General features: G+C 40.2%; 1 protein-coding gene across 3 annotated transcripts in view; it reads left to right on the top strand.

Moving 5' to 3' along the window:
* The first annotated feature begins 3,311 nt into the window (after window positions 1-3,311).
* PTPRC (protein tyrosine phosphatase receptor type C) overlaps window positions 3,312-15,815 on the top strand; it is a 56,797-nt gene continuing 44,293 nt past the window's right edge. For all 3 annotated transcript variants that reach the window (XM_059854457.1, XM_059854456.1, XM_059854454.1), the window contains exons 1-2: window positions 3,312-3,402; window positions 3,488-3,605. In XM_059854457.1, coding sequence (XP_059710440.1) covers window positions 3,539-3,605 — 67 coding nt within the window. In that variant the 5' untranslated portion in view covers window positions 3,312-3,402; window positions 3,488-3,538. The remainder of the gene's footprint in view (window positions 3,403-3,487; window positions 3,606-15,815) is intronic.

Here is a 15,815-nt window from a genome sequence, read left to right as displayed (position 1 = left end):
ACATATGAAGTGAAGATGTCAAATCATCATTGCCTGAGGGTTGATAGCAGCAGAGCAGTATGCTTGCACAAAAAGCTCTATTGTTTACTCTTGACCTTAAAATAATTTGATCCAATATGACACATTAAGTAGAAATGTTTTCTTTCTTCAGGAAATAGTTCTTGGCAATTGAAAACAAGCCTGAAAAAGTATGTAAAAAATAGATTCCTTAGCAAATGTTCAGTAAAACATTGAGACTGTTATAAGATATGTTCTCTAGCATGAACAATGTTTTCACAGTAAGACTGTCAAATTAATTTTACTGGATAAAATGCATAATGCAGGTAGCCCCCTTGATGTAAACAAAGCTGCCCTTGGGATAAATTTATCATCTGTCCCTTAGTGTTTGCAAAAGCATGTGACTTCAGTTTCTGTGAACTGCTTTATTCTGATATGCAGTGTGCTGAGCATCACTGTAACTGAGCTGAGTCATATGAGATGACTTCAGTGCAAGGGAAATTATGCAAAAAGAAATCTGCATTACTTTAAATACAAACAATGTATGGAGTATGTAGAGAATTTATTTTTTATTTAGTTACATGCTTTGTAATTTATTCTTTCAAGGCCTCTGAACAAAAGGAAAACACAGGTGAGTTCTTGAGAATACATTGATTGAGAAAACTAATTCATACTATATTTTGTAAACTTATTAACAGCTCCTGGTAGAAAGCAAGTTAGCAGGGACTGTGGAGGCTATGAGAGACCTTGGTGTCTCAGCTAGCTCTATGACTGTTTGGGATCTGGGCAGAGCTTTTGCACGGTCTAGCATCAGTCACTGAGCAGCTACAGCAGTTTTGTTTGATGTCTTATGAGAGGCTGTGCATGTAGATGGGTGTGTGGAGCGTTTTGAGGATCACAGCTCCTGGCTCCAATGCTGTGTCTTACTAGCAGTGAGAGAACCAGACTATCCCTCCCAGGTTACCCAGAGGGATGAGTACAAAAGAGAAAGACTTCCAGAGAAATGGGTAACTTAAGCAGCTGCACATTTTTCATTTAATTTTAAAAATTTTTATTAATGCAAATGGATGGTTCTGGCTTTGATTCTTCTCAGGACGGGGGAAGGATACTGCTCTGGTTACACACTGACATAATCATGTTGGCCAATTAAAAATTCAGGCTCTGTCCTGAGAAAGGACTTATTTTAATAGTCCATTGTTTAAAGTGCAAGTAGAGTAAATTAATTCTCCCCTTCCCTCAGAAGGAAAGTTTTGGGTTTGACCTTGGGAAAGGTCAGTTTATGTCTGCAGTTTATGTCTGGAAAAAGCCTTCACGAGTTCTAACAGAATCATAGAATGTTAAAGGTTGGAAGGGCCCTTGAAGATCATCCAGTCTCAACCCTCCTTCAGTGGACAGAGAGATCTCCCACTAGACCAGGCTGCCCAAGGCCTTATCCAACCTGGCCTTGAATACTGCCAGTGTTTGGACATCCACAACGTCGCTGGACAACCTGTTCCAGTAACCACCCTCACACTCAAGGATTTCTTCCTAATATCTAAACTAAATTTCTCTTCTGTCAACTTGTACCTGTTATTCCTTGTCCTGTCACTACAGTTCTTGATGAAGAGTCCTTTGGCTTCCCTCTAAGGCCCCTTCAGACGAGGTCTTCACACAACTTTCTCCAGGCTGAACAGCCCAAACTTTCCCAGCCTGTTTTCATAGGGAAGGTGCTCCAATCCTCTTATCAACTTTGTGACCCTCCTCTGGACTTGCTCCAACAGTTCCGTGCCCTTTTTATGTAAATTTGTCACTTCGGTCATTAATTTTAACAGCTGATGGTTTATGGTTAACAGTATACCTTGAACAGTGGGATCACTGGAGTGTGTGATGTTCTCACTAAATAATAGATAGGACATGGTGCAATATTTCAGCACTGTGGAAGCTCTGTAAATATCACACAGCCAGAAAAGATCCATTCTGCAGGAATTTGTCTTGGGGTCGCAACTAGAGGAGGTGAGTGGAGATTGTATAAAACTACCAGGGAAGGTCAGGTGAGAATGGAGCCTGGTTCTCTTTGAGAACCTTTATGAGAAATTCTTCACAGGATGTCATGCACTCTGCTCATCAGATGGCACATGTCAGCCATGCTGGTATGCTGCTTATGTCTAGGATAAAAGGGACTAAGATGTCAGGGCTATAGACAGTGTATGGCTATAGTCAAAATTTAATTTGTGACAACTCGAGGATGATGAAGTTATATCAAAATTAGAGTCTCTGGAGTGTCAGAGCAATATCATTGGATCAGGTTTGTTCTGAACAGATTTACAATATAATTATTATTGCAGCCACTTTGTATGGAGACATACTGCTTAATGAAAGCTAAGTCAAGTCTGTGTTGTAAGACTTGACTCAAAGTTGTAGAAGTTTTATTTAATCTTATGAGGAGTTTGATTCAGTCATGTCATTTGTGAATTATTATGTGAATTTTTGCAACTTTTTCCTGTGTATTGTCAGGAAGTCTCTGAAGGACTTATGAATAGGCAGCACAAAGGTATTCTCTTTCCTTCTTTATCTGTCTTAAGATAGTGTTCTGCTGGTTCTTTTAGAACCTTGGATATCTTCAATAAGCAAAGCAATCGAACATTTCTTCCCCTTGTAATCTACTGTATATGGGACATGTTGAGAACTGCCTCAGTGCATGCAGTGAGGGCAAATGTCTTTGCTGTACCTTGTATTAAGTCCATGAAAGCGACAATAATTGTCCTGCACTGTCATGGTAAAGAATTGTATTGAGTTCTCCAATTCTAAACATTACAAAAAACAGAATTGGACTGCCTCTATTCATTTGTTGTCTATGACTGCCAGGAGAACATCCTTGTAGAAATATTCAGAAATATATCCCACCAAATCCCAAAATAGTTAGGGTTGGAATGGGCCTCTAGAGATCATCTAGTTCAACCCCATGTTTAAATGGTTTTCATTTAATCATCAGTTACTTCACCTGAGGATGCATTTTATGAAGGCCTTGTCAGAACAAGGGTTTTGGTGACTCGTGGTTAGGGTTTCTCTTTCTTTCAACAGAAATCTCAAGAAACATATATTAGAATCTGTGAATGTGTGCAGAAAAGTGCACATGAAGGGAAAAAAACGACTTTGCTAAATCCAGTCCTAAGAAAAGTGAAGTCTTGTGTAGCTCCTAAGTACAGAGGGAGAAATAGCTGAAAATAATCTACTTTAGCTGAATTAAGGAAGCTAAGTATTACTGCAGGAACCTAAGAAAAACCCCTTTGACTTCCTGGAAACTGAAAGAAGTTTTTTTGAAGAAGTAATTGTCTCTGACATCACTACAGTGCATTGCGAGTTTGCGAGTGGTTAGTTAGGGTAACAGAGGAAGCAGCTCCTTCACAGATAAGCAGGCAGTGCAATGTATGTGCCTAGTTAGTCTCCTTCTGGGTTCAAGTTTTGTGAAGAAATTCTTTTGCAGACAGATAACATTTATTTTACTTTCCAGAGAGAGACACATGCTGTTTCATAAGGATACGCCTGATTTCCAGAAATAACCATGTTTTTGTGGCTTAAACTCTTAGTATTTGGTGTTGCATTTCTGGGACAGGATGCTTTTCTCAAAGGTAGGTCGCAACTGATCTTTCTTTCTCTCATTTTGGTCCCTCAATTTTGGTGTCCTCTGTAGATGTAAAACCAGTGGAAAGCTTTGCAAAGTGCAAAAATATCATCCTGGTTCAGAAATTAGAATACAATTGTGTTTGGTGGTCAGGAAGACTGGTGCATCATGTACTAGGCTAAAATGTCTCCCGCGTGGTTCCATGTGAGAGTTAGATGGACCATTTAAAAAAAACAACAACCACATTTGTAGCTGAATTTCAAAAAGGATACATTTAGGTCTCTTTTATAAACCTGTTCCATGTAGTTTTCATCTTCAGCTTCATCTCATGATGTACTACTGGTTTTTTGTGTTTAAATCCTTAAAGAAAAAAGTCTTCCCATCAATGTTAGCCACTCCCTGATCACAGAATCTGCTTGCAGTTCCTCAAGCTTTGGTTTTTTTACTGCAAGGGGTTTAGTAACAAATTCTAAAAGTTGTAAATTAATCTCTACTATTGGTAAATTACTTATTTTGTAAAACCTTATTTATTTACTTTGTAAAAGCTGCTCCTTAAATAGTCTTTGGAATATTTAATTACCCCACTGCTGGTGAATTTGTTGCTTGACTTTTTAAGAGAAAGATCAAGCTCAAGAGGATGATCTTGCAAAACATGTTAGATGTTACAGATAAAAAGAGTAGCAAGAAAAGCAATTAGTCTTGAGGTAATACTTAATGTAAATAAAATATTTCTTTCTGTTCAAGAAAATATTTTCTTCAGAAGAAAATGCAACATTTTATGTATATGTATCTACCATCAGTTTAGCTAGTAATGTAATTTGGGATAGTTGATGGCTGACACAAAGTGGTTTGAAATATTTTTTCTGAAATGGCAGCCCGTTATATGCAGGGCTGAAATATCTTTTCATTTACATTGAATTTATTCATGCTTCTACCCTCATGTCACTATAGTAACTCCAGGTTTATACTAATGTAAGCAACAAAATGATCTGCCTTTAGCAGATAACCAGCTTAGAAGAGCATTTGAAGCCTAAGCATTAGTTCTCTTGTCCCTCAAAGTCTCTGAACAGAGACAGCACTGCATAAATCTGGTTGATAGCTGCTGGAGACTATAAGAAAACAAGTGAATGCTGTACTGTAGAGGAAAAGAACAAAATCTCTTGCTTTTCCTGTAGTTTTTTTTCTTATCTGCTGTCCTACTTTCCATTTTATAAGTCCTTCTGAGACTTCCCACTGCTACCTTTTCTCCAGAAAAGGCAGGTTACTGTATGCTCTCTCAGCCACCTCCACAGTCAGTCAACATGTTAGCTGACAGAGAGGGCTGGAAGACAGATAAATGGGTAGTAGCATTTTATTTCAAGTAATAGTTATTTTTCTCTGTTCACACACAGTAGTCTGACTTGAGCCCAGTTCATCTCTACATTTTCTGAACTGAAGAGCCTCAAGGAAATATTTTAACTGCTCTCTACTACACTTAATTAAATCTCATGCTGTAGTATCAAGTACACGACATCATAGGCCTTGTTTTTATGATGTAGTTTGGCAGAGATTGCATCTCCTCTCAGGGTGACAGTGCCATTATACTTCATATTTGCTGTGCAGATTGCTCTGCCTTGTGGCCAAGGGACACTGGGCAGTCTCCTAGGGAGGGGTTTGTTAATGGAGGAGCAGCATTTTGAAAGAGCGGTGTAGGCTTTGGCTTCGTGGCAGTCACTTTTCAGGCACTTGATTGTAAGAGTTTGGTGGGCATTGGGACTTCTTTTGTTATTACTGAAATTATTTTCCAGCAGCCTATTGTACCTAGTGATTTTTAAAACTTAGCAGGAGAAATTTTAAGGTTGTCTTACTTCCTCCACAAGCTCAGACATCCTATAGAACATCACTTATTTCCTGTAATCACCAAGCCACATTTAAGAGCATCAAACTACATTAAACCAAAGAAAATAGAAGAAGATAGAGTCTGCACAAAGGCCTTTTCACTGTCTAAGTCCCTCAAATAAAAAGCATGTATTGTCCAACTAATTTTTCTGGTATGAAAGAGATATGTGGTGGTAATCAAACACCCCAAAAAAGCCAACTAGTACGCCAAAGCCCCCTCCCAAAAACCCCTAACTCGAGCCAAAAAAGTCAGAAAAACATCTTTGCTTCCCTTTAGAAAAAAGAAATGCTTGCAGAACAAGCACTGTTTCCATTAGATCATTATTTCAAGTTCCCCCCTCCTCCACAAAAGTTTTAGCAATTTGACAGCTTTCAAAAGCTTTCACCCACTTCTGAGCCACTTCCTTGATTTCAGGAAACTAAATAATTGCTTGATAGCTTTGGGTGTGACTTATTTTTTTTTTTCTCAAGTTAAAAGTATCAAGCTTCAGCAGGCACTCTGTGCTGGTTTTGTCTGGGATAGTGCTAATTTTGGACACAGCAGCTAGTATGGGTTTGTGCTGAAAACTGTGTTGATAATAGAGATAGATAACCACCACCTGACTTCCCATCCTTTGGTGTAGTACACAGGTACTACTGCAAAGTGTTCATAAGATGTCCACCACATGTCCACTGAGTCCATTGAGTCCATGAATTTGGGCTCTGTGTTGTTGTGATACTCAGGACAGGAGAGGTGGTTTGTTTTGTGGTTATTGGGCAACAAAGCCAGCTCAGTTTGGGTTCCTTGCACTTGTTCTGTTTCTTGTGAGGCTTTTCCTCCATAGGTTTGGGTGGTTCTTGTTATAGTAATTCCTATAATATGCAATTCAAATCATGGGTTACAACAATTTGAAGGTATTTCTACTACAATATCTTACCCTCCCTATTGGGTTTACATTGCAATGAACTCTTCCCCTGCCATTATTCCAGCTTGGATTTACCCATAGACTGCAGTCTCTTAGGGTTGGACGTACTCCAAGTGGAGCCTTGTCTATGAGGCAGTCTCTTCAAGGACACACCTGCTGGTGTATGGGTTTATCCACAGCCACAGGGGCTCTGAGGGACAGCTGTTCCAGCACAGCCCTGTCCATGGGCCTCAGTGCCTTTGGAGATAGACCTGCCCCAGCACGGCCTCACCCACTGTCCCCTCAGAAAGCAAACCTGCCCAGGCTGGCCTTGCTCCTGGCTGCAGTCCCTGCAGGCTGTTCCTGCTCTGCTGTGGGTTTGTTCATGGCTTCATGATTTCAGTTGCTCCAGCACAGCCTCATGAACAGCTGCTAATCCTTCAAGGTGTACCTGCTGCAGCATGGAGCTGGCCTTGGGCCCTGACACCTTCAGGGGTGCCCCTGTTGTGGCACTGACAGAGCCATGGCCACAGGCACTTCCAGATGTACCTGCTTTGGCAGGGAATTATTCATGGCCAGAGAAGCTTCAGGGTATCCTCCTCCCACCTGGGCTCACCCATAGGTCACAGTCCCTTTGACTTGTGTTCACACTGGGGTTCCAGCATGTGCAGTACAGCAGCACAGAAACAGCAGTGATGCCCCGACCATGTGCCAGTCCCTGTGCATCACCATGGCTGTCCTCAAAATGTCCCCAAGCACAGCAGAGTGAGGGGATCAGCAGCACAACAGAGGGAAAGCAAAAAGCAGCCACAGATGAGCACTGCACTGATGTACTGTAAGGCATCAAGCCCAGGGCAAGCACAGGAGCAGCCAAAGAGCAATAACAACTATAAATTCCATCTAACACTTTCCAGTCAAAGCTGTTATCTTGAACCTTGGTAGCCCCATGTTGGGCATCAGAATGAACTGTTGTGGTTTAACCTGAGCTGGTAACTCAGCCCTACACAGCTGCATGCCCACTGCCTCCCAGTGGGATTGAGTAGAAGAATAAAAGTGAGAAAAATCATGGGTTGAGATAAAGACAGTTTAATAGGTAAAGAAGAACCAAAGGTAAGGAATTTATTCACTGCTTCTTCTGGGCAGGCAGGTGTTCAGCCATCCGCAGGAAAGCAGGGCGCCATCCCTTGTAATGGTTACTCGGGAACAAAAATGCCATCACTCTGAATGTCCCCTCTTCCTCCTTCCTTCAGCTCCCAATACTGAGCATGATGCCATATGTAATGTCTCTTTGGGCAGTGGGGTTACTTGTCCCAGCTGTGTCCTCTCTCATCTTGTTGTGCACCCACAATCTCCTCCCTCAGTGAAGTGATATGAGAAGCAGGAAAAGCATTGACTGTGTAAGCACTGCTCAGCAGTAATGAAAACATCTCTGGATTATTAACCCCGTTTTTCACCACAAATCCAAACATTGCCCCAAGATAGGAGATGTGAAGAAAATGAACTCTACCCCAGTCAAAACCAGCACACACCTGAAATTCTGGTCATGTAGTCCCCATGCTCAAGAGCAGTGCAAGTTTCCAGCTGGAAGTGTTGCATTTTCTTTTCAGATAGCTTATCCTATGGCTCTGATTTTCCATGAAAATCTTTTTCACAGGTCAGTCTATATCCTAGGAAATTGTCCGGCCAATGAATTTTCTAAGCAGTGGGACTTAGTAATATTGGTTCATTTTATGTGTAGGATAAAGTATAAGGGAAATTACTCTGGCAGGAGAATGTATATTAAGGTAGAAGAAAGTGAAGACTTGTATATTAAGGTAGAAGAAAGTGAAGACTATCACCACTGATGCTGTCCTCTTACAGATGCCCCACTGCAGGTTCTGTTTGAGACAGTTCTTTTTTGTTGTACTGGTGCACTTGAGGGTTTCAGAAATACATACCTCAGAGTCCTGCACTCAGGGATAGAGTCCTGCACTCAAATTTACAACAAATTGCCTGCTTTACATGCTGTGCACCACCCCAGTGCTTTATTCCCAGTGAATGGAGGCAGGGAGAGGTGTGCATGCAGGTGGCTGGCAGCTCTGCTCACTCCCTGGGCTGGCCAGACACAACTGCTGAACTGGAAGCAGTTCAGTTTCATTATGGTGTCATACCTAAGCTACAGGCAGGACATAAATTGGTTGGAGCTCAGCAGAACAACTGGCTGAACAACTTTGTTTCTGGACTGAAATTAGATACAGATTTGGACTAAATATGTGATTTTTTTTTTTTTTTTTTTTAACTCATTAACCTGGACCTGTTCAAACATAACAAGCAGATGGCTGGCTTGTGGATGTGCTGTAGGTATATCTGTTGATGCAGACAGCACAAGAGACATTGGTTCTGGACTAGTGAGTCTTACATTGTAGGGAAAAGACAAGTTCTAGTCATTTTTATTCACTCACATCAGTATATTGATATACTAAGAATATTTTCCCAGTGTAGACGTAAAGCCAAAAAAACTGTCATGCAGAGACCAGTTCTAAAGAGGGTCCAGCTCTTGGTGGCTTGGTATTTGGAACCACTTATTTAGTTTAGTGGAACCTTGAAACTTTAGTTTCAATTTGGTGAACTTATATATTAAGGTTCTGAAGAACAAATCAACAGCAAATGTGTTATAAACACTGCGTATATAATGAAATAAGGCAGAAGAAATGGGGGGAGGAAACAGGATGAAGTGACTTTCCAAATGTGCTGGGTTTCAGGAATCAAGCTCTGTTTTTCTGACTCCCATGACCTCTCTTCAGAACTGCCTGCTAGTCCAGTAGCATTTGTATGCGTTAATCCAGCAGCAGTCTCCACTGAAGATGGGAATACATTGTATATATTCTGTTTTCCTCTGCTGTGCAGCTGCATTGTGGTATTTACTGTATCCTGCTGGGAGCTAGGAGAGAACAGCAGGCCATGGAAATGTTCCTTCTCTGTTTACTTTCTTTATCTACTTTCAGAGTTAATATTCATAAGCATAAACTTGGTCCCCCAGGAAGGCAGAAGAAATTCACCCACGTTGAACTCTGCTGACATGGCTTGACTTTACTCAGTCAACTACCTGGTGTAGTTAGCTCAAGTATCTCTGAAGTGTCTGCGCGTCAGAGAAGGGCAGACTTAGTCATTCTGCCTTTGGGAGGCTGTTCCTCCTCTGCTGCCAGTCCCAGGGTGAGAACCAAAGTGGGGAGAGCACAGCACGGGGGTGGCTGCAGAGATGGAATCCAAATCAGCAGAGGAGTGAGAAGTGCTGCAGGAAGGTGTGAAGTGCTGGACAAGGCTTGCTAGCAAGAGTTCAGCTCTGTGGCTGTGAGTTCCTCTGAGCCCCAGCAGAGGCTGTGTGTCACAGGAGTGCATGGCTTAGGCAGGGCTTGCCCGGGTGTTTGTGCCTGCTCAGAGCAGATGGGCTCACTGAGCTGGCTGCTGGCACTGTGACTGCCAGCTCTGCCTGTGAGACAGCAATTGTCCCCAAGCTCTGCTGCTTTCTGCATCCTCCTGAGATACCCATCGCTCACACTGATTTATCTTAAATCCTATATAACAGAAATCAAGCAGGTTTTTTCTTTCAGACAAACTTATGAAGTGCATCCAGTATATTTTGGAGGAAGTAGTTGACTCTCTTCAAAGCTCAGTTTAGGTCCTGAAGCACTTCTGTGAAAAAAAAAAAAAAAATGGTGAGAAGTTTTAAAGAGTGGCAAAACCCTGACTTCCTCCTGTAAATATCAAGATTAAAATAACAGAGCTATGAAAGTTGTTTGTTTTCCTGCAGCTTGACTGTTCTTTTAGCCTGCATGTCCTGATGTATTTCCAGGCTATCCATGCACTTGCAAACAGGTCTTTTTCACTGGTGTTTCAGTAACTGTTACAGCATTTTATCTATTTCTAGGCTTTTTTCCCTTTCAAGTAAAGCAGTTTGGGGCCTTCAATGCCAGGATTTTAGAAACTAGCTGTGAGCACTTCAGTGCTAGCTTATATTATCCATAGTGTTGTATAGCTAACAGGATCCACTTCTTTTCTTTTATACCACTACTTTGCAGTACTGTTCTTGCAGTTATTCCCTCTGTGTCAGTGCCTTCTCGGCTGGCCTGCTTGCTTAGGTTTCTATTCTTTAGTTTCAAAGACTTCTCTCACAATCTGTCTGTTCTTCATTCATAATCCCACTGCCTTGCAAAGAGCTCTAGAGGTACCTTTTTTTAGGGCATGAATGACTTTTTTGTTGTTTCAAAAATGTGGACACCACGGAGGAATATTTTTAATTGCCTTTTGAAATAGATTCTTTTCCTGACAGTAAGAGAAATAATCAAAATAGCTGTCTAATAGAAAAATGAAGCCATACAATGAAGCTCTTTGTAAAATATATAAGGAAATAGTAGTTCGTTAACTGGAGCATATGTCCTGTATGAGTTGAAAGATTTTTACACTCAGAGAAGTATATAATACAGAACCTCAGCTGAGATGTTACAAAAGTACAGGGCTAGCATTGCCTTTCCGGGTAATCACATACACTGCAAAACTGAATTGAATATTTAAGATAGTATTAAGCCTTGAATTGTTTCTGGAGGCTTGTAAGTTAAGATTTATGTAGGGGAAAAATAGGGTAAGATAAACAACAAAGTAGAGTCAGGCTTCTAGAATAAGATCTAAGAGACAGAAGTCAGCTGCAGTCTAGGCTGTCTCAGAAACTCCTGGTGTGAAGTGTTGCTTTCATTTCTCCAGACTTCAGTTTCATCATCTGTCAAATTGAAGACAGTAACACTTACCTTGCCGAAAATGTAGAGTCCTAATTCCTTAAATATTTACAGGTATGCCTGTGTCTTGCAACATGTAAACTACCACCAATTAATGTGATGAAACTGGCTGTGCATTAGAGTATTTTGGGTAGAGTATCTGAGCAAAGAAAGCAAAAGTATGGGGCAAATTACTTGTACATAAATTTATACCTTTTTCTCAGTCCTAAGGCACAGGTATTGTCAATGGGGAGCTGATAGTTTTGTTCTGAGTAACAACCCCTACTGTGCTTAACCCTAGCAAATCTGAAATTCTGTAAAACATGATCACATCAACTGTAGTTTCTGTTTTACCCATTATTGGGTGAAATATCTGAAGCTGGTCAATGAGTTCTTGAGACACCAGAACAGGACCACCAGCCTTTTAGTGTCAGTGGATGAGCTGAGGTGTGCTAAACAGACCACAGCTGCAAAAGGATTCATGTTATAAAGAATCCTCCACACCTAAGGGTAAATACAATAGGAAGCCTGTCTAGTAAATTAGGTGTTTTAGGAGTCTCAGTGGTAGCAGTTATAAACCTGAACAACTGTTCTAGAGAAGTGCAGGCCAAGTTGACTTTGTCAGCATATAATGTAAAATCGTACACTCACATAACCAAAGGAAAGATGACCAGTGCTGCTACTGCAGCAGTTTGATTAACCTCTTGAGACAGATCTTTGATGTCTAAAATGAATGCAAAATCACATGTGTACACATCTTAGAGAAACCTCCCAGTTTTAATGAGTTTTGGATAGACTATCTGGAGGATTTCTTTATTCATATCATACTTTTTTGGAAGACTTTAAATGATGAAACATATATTTTTTTAATTATGTGGAATTTTTTTTCACTTGGTCCCTGATGGCAGTAAGAGATTATTGCCCTAGATCTCTTGTATGCAGTACACAAGGTCCCTCCTCCCAAAAAACAGTCTGTGAATATGCATGCCTGTGTAATGAGTGGTGTGAGTGGAAGGGTTATATTTGGGAAGGTAATACCTCAGACTGTCAAACAAGTACAGAAAAAAGCTTGACTTGGTTTGCAGCTTCATTAATGCTGCTGTGCTCAACTGTGCTGCCTCAAGAGAAGTGAAAGATCTTTCTACATCCTGCACACACCTGCAGTCTGGTGTCTTAGTCTGAGGTAAGAAATGTGGTTAAAGTTTGAGGGAAAGATGTGAAAGAGCAGAAAGAAATATGCGTTAGTAGACATAAGTAGCATTTCTGATTTTGCTGTCTGTCTGCTAATGAAATGACAGAAATAAATGTTTCTGAGAGACATCCAGTATTCCTGCTCTTAGAAAAAAATGTATGAATAATAACAGTTTAACCCAGTGTCAGCTTCCTCTCTACAGTTCAGAAGGTTTACAGTGGAATGGTGCTGAATACAAGGGAGGAAGCTCAAGGAAATGAATGTGAATTCTGTAAAGAGTTATATAACCTTGACAGTAATGGATCAAGGCTTTGTAATATTCAGACATGAAACTTTCATAAAATCCTGTGTTGTTTGGCTTGCCAAATTTAGCATTTTTTACTTTTCTGCAGACTGGTCGGTTTGGCCATGAGCATTTTGAAGTGATAAAATAGTTTTAATATATAGTAAGATATTATTTATAGAAGCATTCAGTTTTGGAACTCACCTACAGATACCTTTTGAATCAACACATGATGCATTAAATTAATTATAGATCAGAGAACAGTTCAGGAGAAAAATGCCAAGATATCTGGATCAATTGTTCCAAAAGTTAATCAAAAAACAACAGCTGCATTTGTCTTCCTCCTGTAATTAATGCTGGGTTCAATGGCCTGCTAAGATGCAGTTTTTCACTGCCCTGAATAAATAGACAAATGTTTGGTGCAGTAGCTGGTGGAAGTTTTTGTGTTAATATTGGAAAGAAAACCATTTACAATGTGGATGTCGTCAAGTGTGTTGTCATTGCAGGAGAGTGCCTTAAATGGCAAGGGAAGGACTGCTTGCAAACCATGGCTTCTAAAAACCACACTTTTCACCAAGCAAGGGAGACATTTTCATAACAAAATGCATGTCAGAAATGCCATTTTCAGCTGCTCTCACTGCAACTGATGCTCTCTGTTTCTCTTCACAATAGAATTGCTGCTCACCTGCATCTCACCTCAGTGGTGATGTCGGTGGAAAGTCTGAAAAGGCTTTTCAGTGTCTTACAGAATTTATTTTATATTTCTGGTTTTGCCAGTTTGCGTTTTGGTTTTTTGGGGGTTTTTTTCCCCCTTCTTTCTTTTCTCTTTTTTCCGTCCTTTAAACCTACCTGGGGATCTTGAACTCCAAGTCCCTGAGAAACCTGTTTGGAAGAGATATCCCTGGCTTTGTGAGCTCCAAAACACTCAGGAACTGTTTTTACATAGAATAAAATGATCAGATTTTCAGAGAACCTCCATGTATTGGTCGCTGAGACAATGTGAAAAATTGTGGTGTTCAGCTGCAAGTTAATATTTTCTGAAAGTTTTTCTGGATACTTGGAAAGGAAAGGAAGAGCTACTTGGGAAGTCAGGAAGGAGCCGTTCCTCTGTGTGGTTGTGACTGTCTTACTGCTGTGTTTATAGGAGGGCTATTTTCCATAGCTGTGGTCTTGCTGAACCAGGTGCTGCACAAATGTAGGATGAAGTATGGTCTTGTCCTCAAAGGATTTCTGATCTGATTCTGGACAGCATGGATATTTCTTTAAAGGGAATGTTATAGAGGTGAGAGGAAAGACTGATAATGGAGAAAGTGATAGCAGCATATGTGGCCAGCCAGAAAACTTGCATAATCCCCTGTGCTATTTATTTTCTATTCTGAGAAAGGGACATACAACACCTCAAAACATTCAAAGCAACGTGCAATAAATTATTCCCAGGATTCAAGATAAACTGTCCTACACAGGCCCATGTATTGCACATATCATCGCACTGTGTTCTTAAAACCTTTATACATGACAACAACTGGTGTAAGTATTCCTGGGATAACACTTAATGGTAAATCTACTGTGGGTAAAAAGCTCTTCTCTTGCTGTGTGGAAACCAAAAATCAGGTCACATGCAAAGGCACTATATTTATTTGCAATGGTCCAGCTGTTTAATCCTTTCATTAACATATTGCATTCTCCCACCAGAGAGTGAAATACAGTAAACAAACAACAGAGTGTGTGGATGATGTGTTTCAAACACACACACATGTCTGGTATGGGAGAGCATGTAATCCCACCCTCCTGATTCTCAATTCTTGTAGCTGTTCCTCTACCTGCAGGAGATGAGCTATCTTGAACAGCATCTGGATGTGGAAGAGGGGTTCCACATTCTGTTCTGTTCAGTTCAAAAAAATTTCGGGTTGCATTCAGCACTTTCATATCTAAGTGCTCATAAATAGTAATAACAATAATAAATTATTTTGACTTGTGATTGACCTAGCTGATTTATTTAGACTGTAAAGAAAAAAATCACGTTTCCTGATTATCAGAGCATGAATTCTGTAGATGCAAGATCTGGAGATACAAGCTCTGCAATTAATTCAAGTGTGACCTGGATCTGTAATACAGTACAGAATATCTTTCTACAGATATCTACTGAACACTGCTGAGGGTTGGGCGGTTTTGGTTTGCTTTTTGATTGTTTGGTTTTTGTGGAATTGATTATTTTTAATTTGCAGTGTGTGATTTCAGGGTCATAAGGACTTTTGGGTTCTAGATGGCTGCCAGTTTTAGTGAAAAGGTTTTGTTATGAAATGTTAAGCATTTGGAATGGCTCTGTTTGCAAATGCAGTAGTTGATCATAAGATACAGCTGTAAGCAGAGCCTTGAATGGAGATGTATTGTGTAATATGTGTGTAATAACTGTTTACTAATATCTTTCTGTAAAATCTGATCTCTGTCTGTTATGACAGCCTTTACTCGAGATAATGAGTAACCATAGAGGAAAGAAAGCAGGTACAGTAACCCTACACACTTTTAAAAATTGCTTTAGATCTCTAAGGTAGTGTCTGAAGAGCACTGCAATGATAAAGTGATAAAGCTGACATATGGCTGATACCAGATCTTTGCAGTGGTGGTGGATGCAATCAGTATCTTCACTGAAAGAAGTTTTTCAGAACTTCAGAAAGGGGTTTTTCCTTTACTGGATTCTCTTTTCTGTGAAGAGAATGAAAATCTGTTCAGTGTTTTATATCTGTGTTGCTCAATGCTGTGTTGCTGTGCAGTTCAGGCCATATTTACAGAATTGCTACTGAAAACTTTCTACAACTAGAAATACTTGTTTCTTTTTCTATTTTTTGAAGCTGCTGCTGCTCATCTTCTCTAGCTAAGTGCAATGCACGTATAGATTTCCATACCTGTGATGATAAAATGGCCCAAAGAGAAGATCGGTCTAATAATCAGAAAAATTAACTGAACTTAGGGGTGCTTTAAGGAGAGGGGTGCTTGTCTCAGATTAATTTTCAGTTTTGAAAGGTCACCACTTTTGTCAGTCAGACTGGTAAAATTAAGAACCTGTTAAATGCAGACCAATTAATGACTGCTGCATGTAAAATTTAGAGTGAGTATATTTTGTAACATCATACAAGAATTCGTGATGAGAGCTGGAATATTAATCCTGTTACCTAAGCCACCATTTCCCTATTTAGCTGTGAGATCTCTGTGTTCTCAGGGCTTTTTGCCTCCC

Source organism: Haemorhous mexicanus, chromosome 9 (genome assembly GCF_027477595.1).
Source record: "Haemorhous mexicanus isolate bHaeMex1 chromosome 9, bHaeMex1.pri, whole genome shotgun sequence".
Classification (NCBI taxonomy): Eukaryota; Metazoa; Chordata; class Aves; order Passeriformes; family Fringillidae; genus Haemorhous; species Haemorhous mexicanus.
The sequence above is the reverse complement of the archived record's forward strand: the minus strand, read 5'-3'. Positions and strand labels throughout refer to the sequence as shown.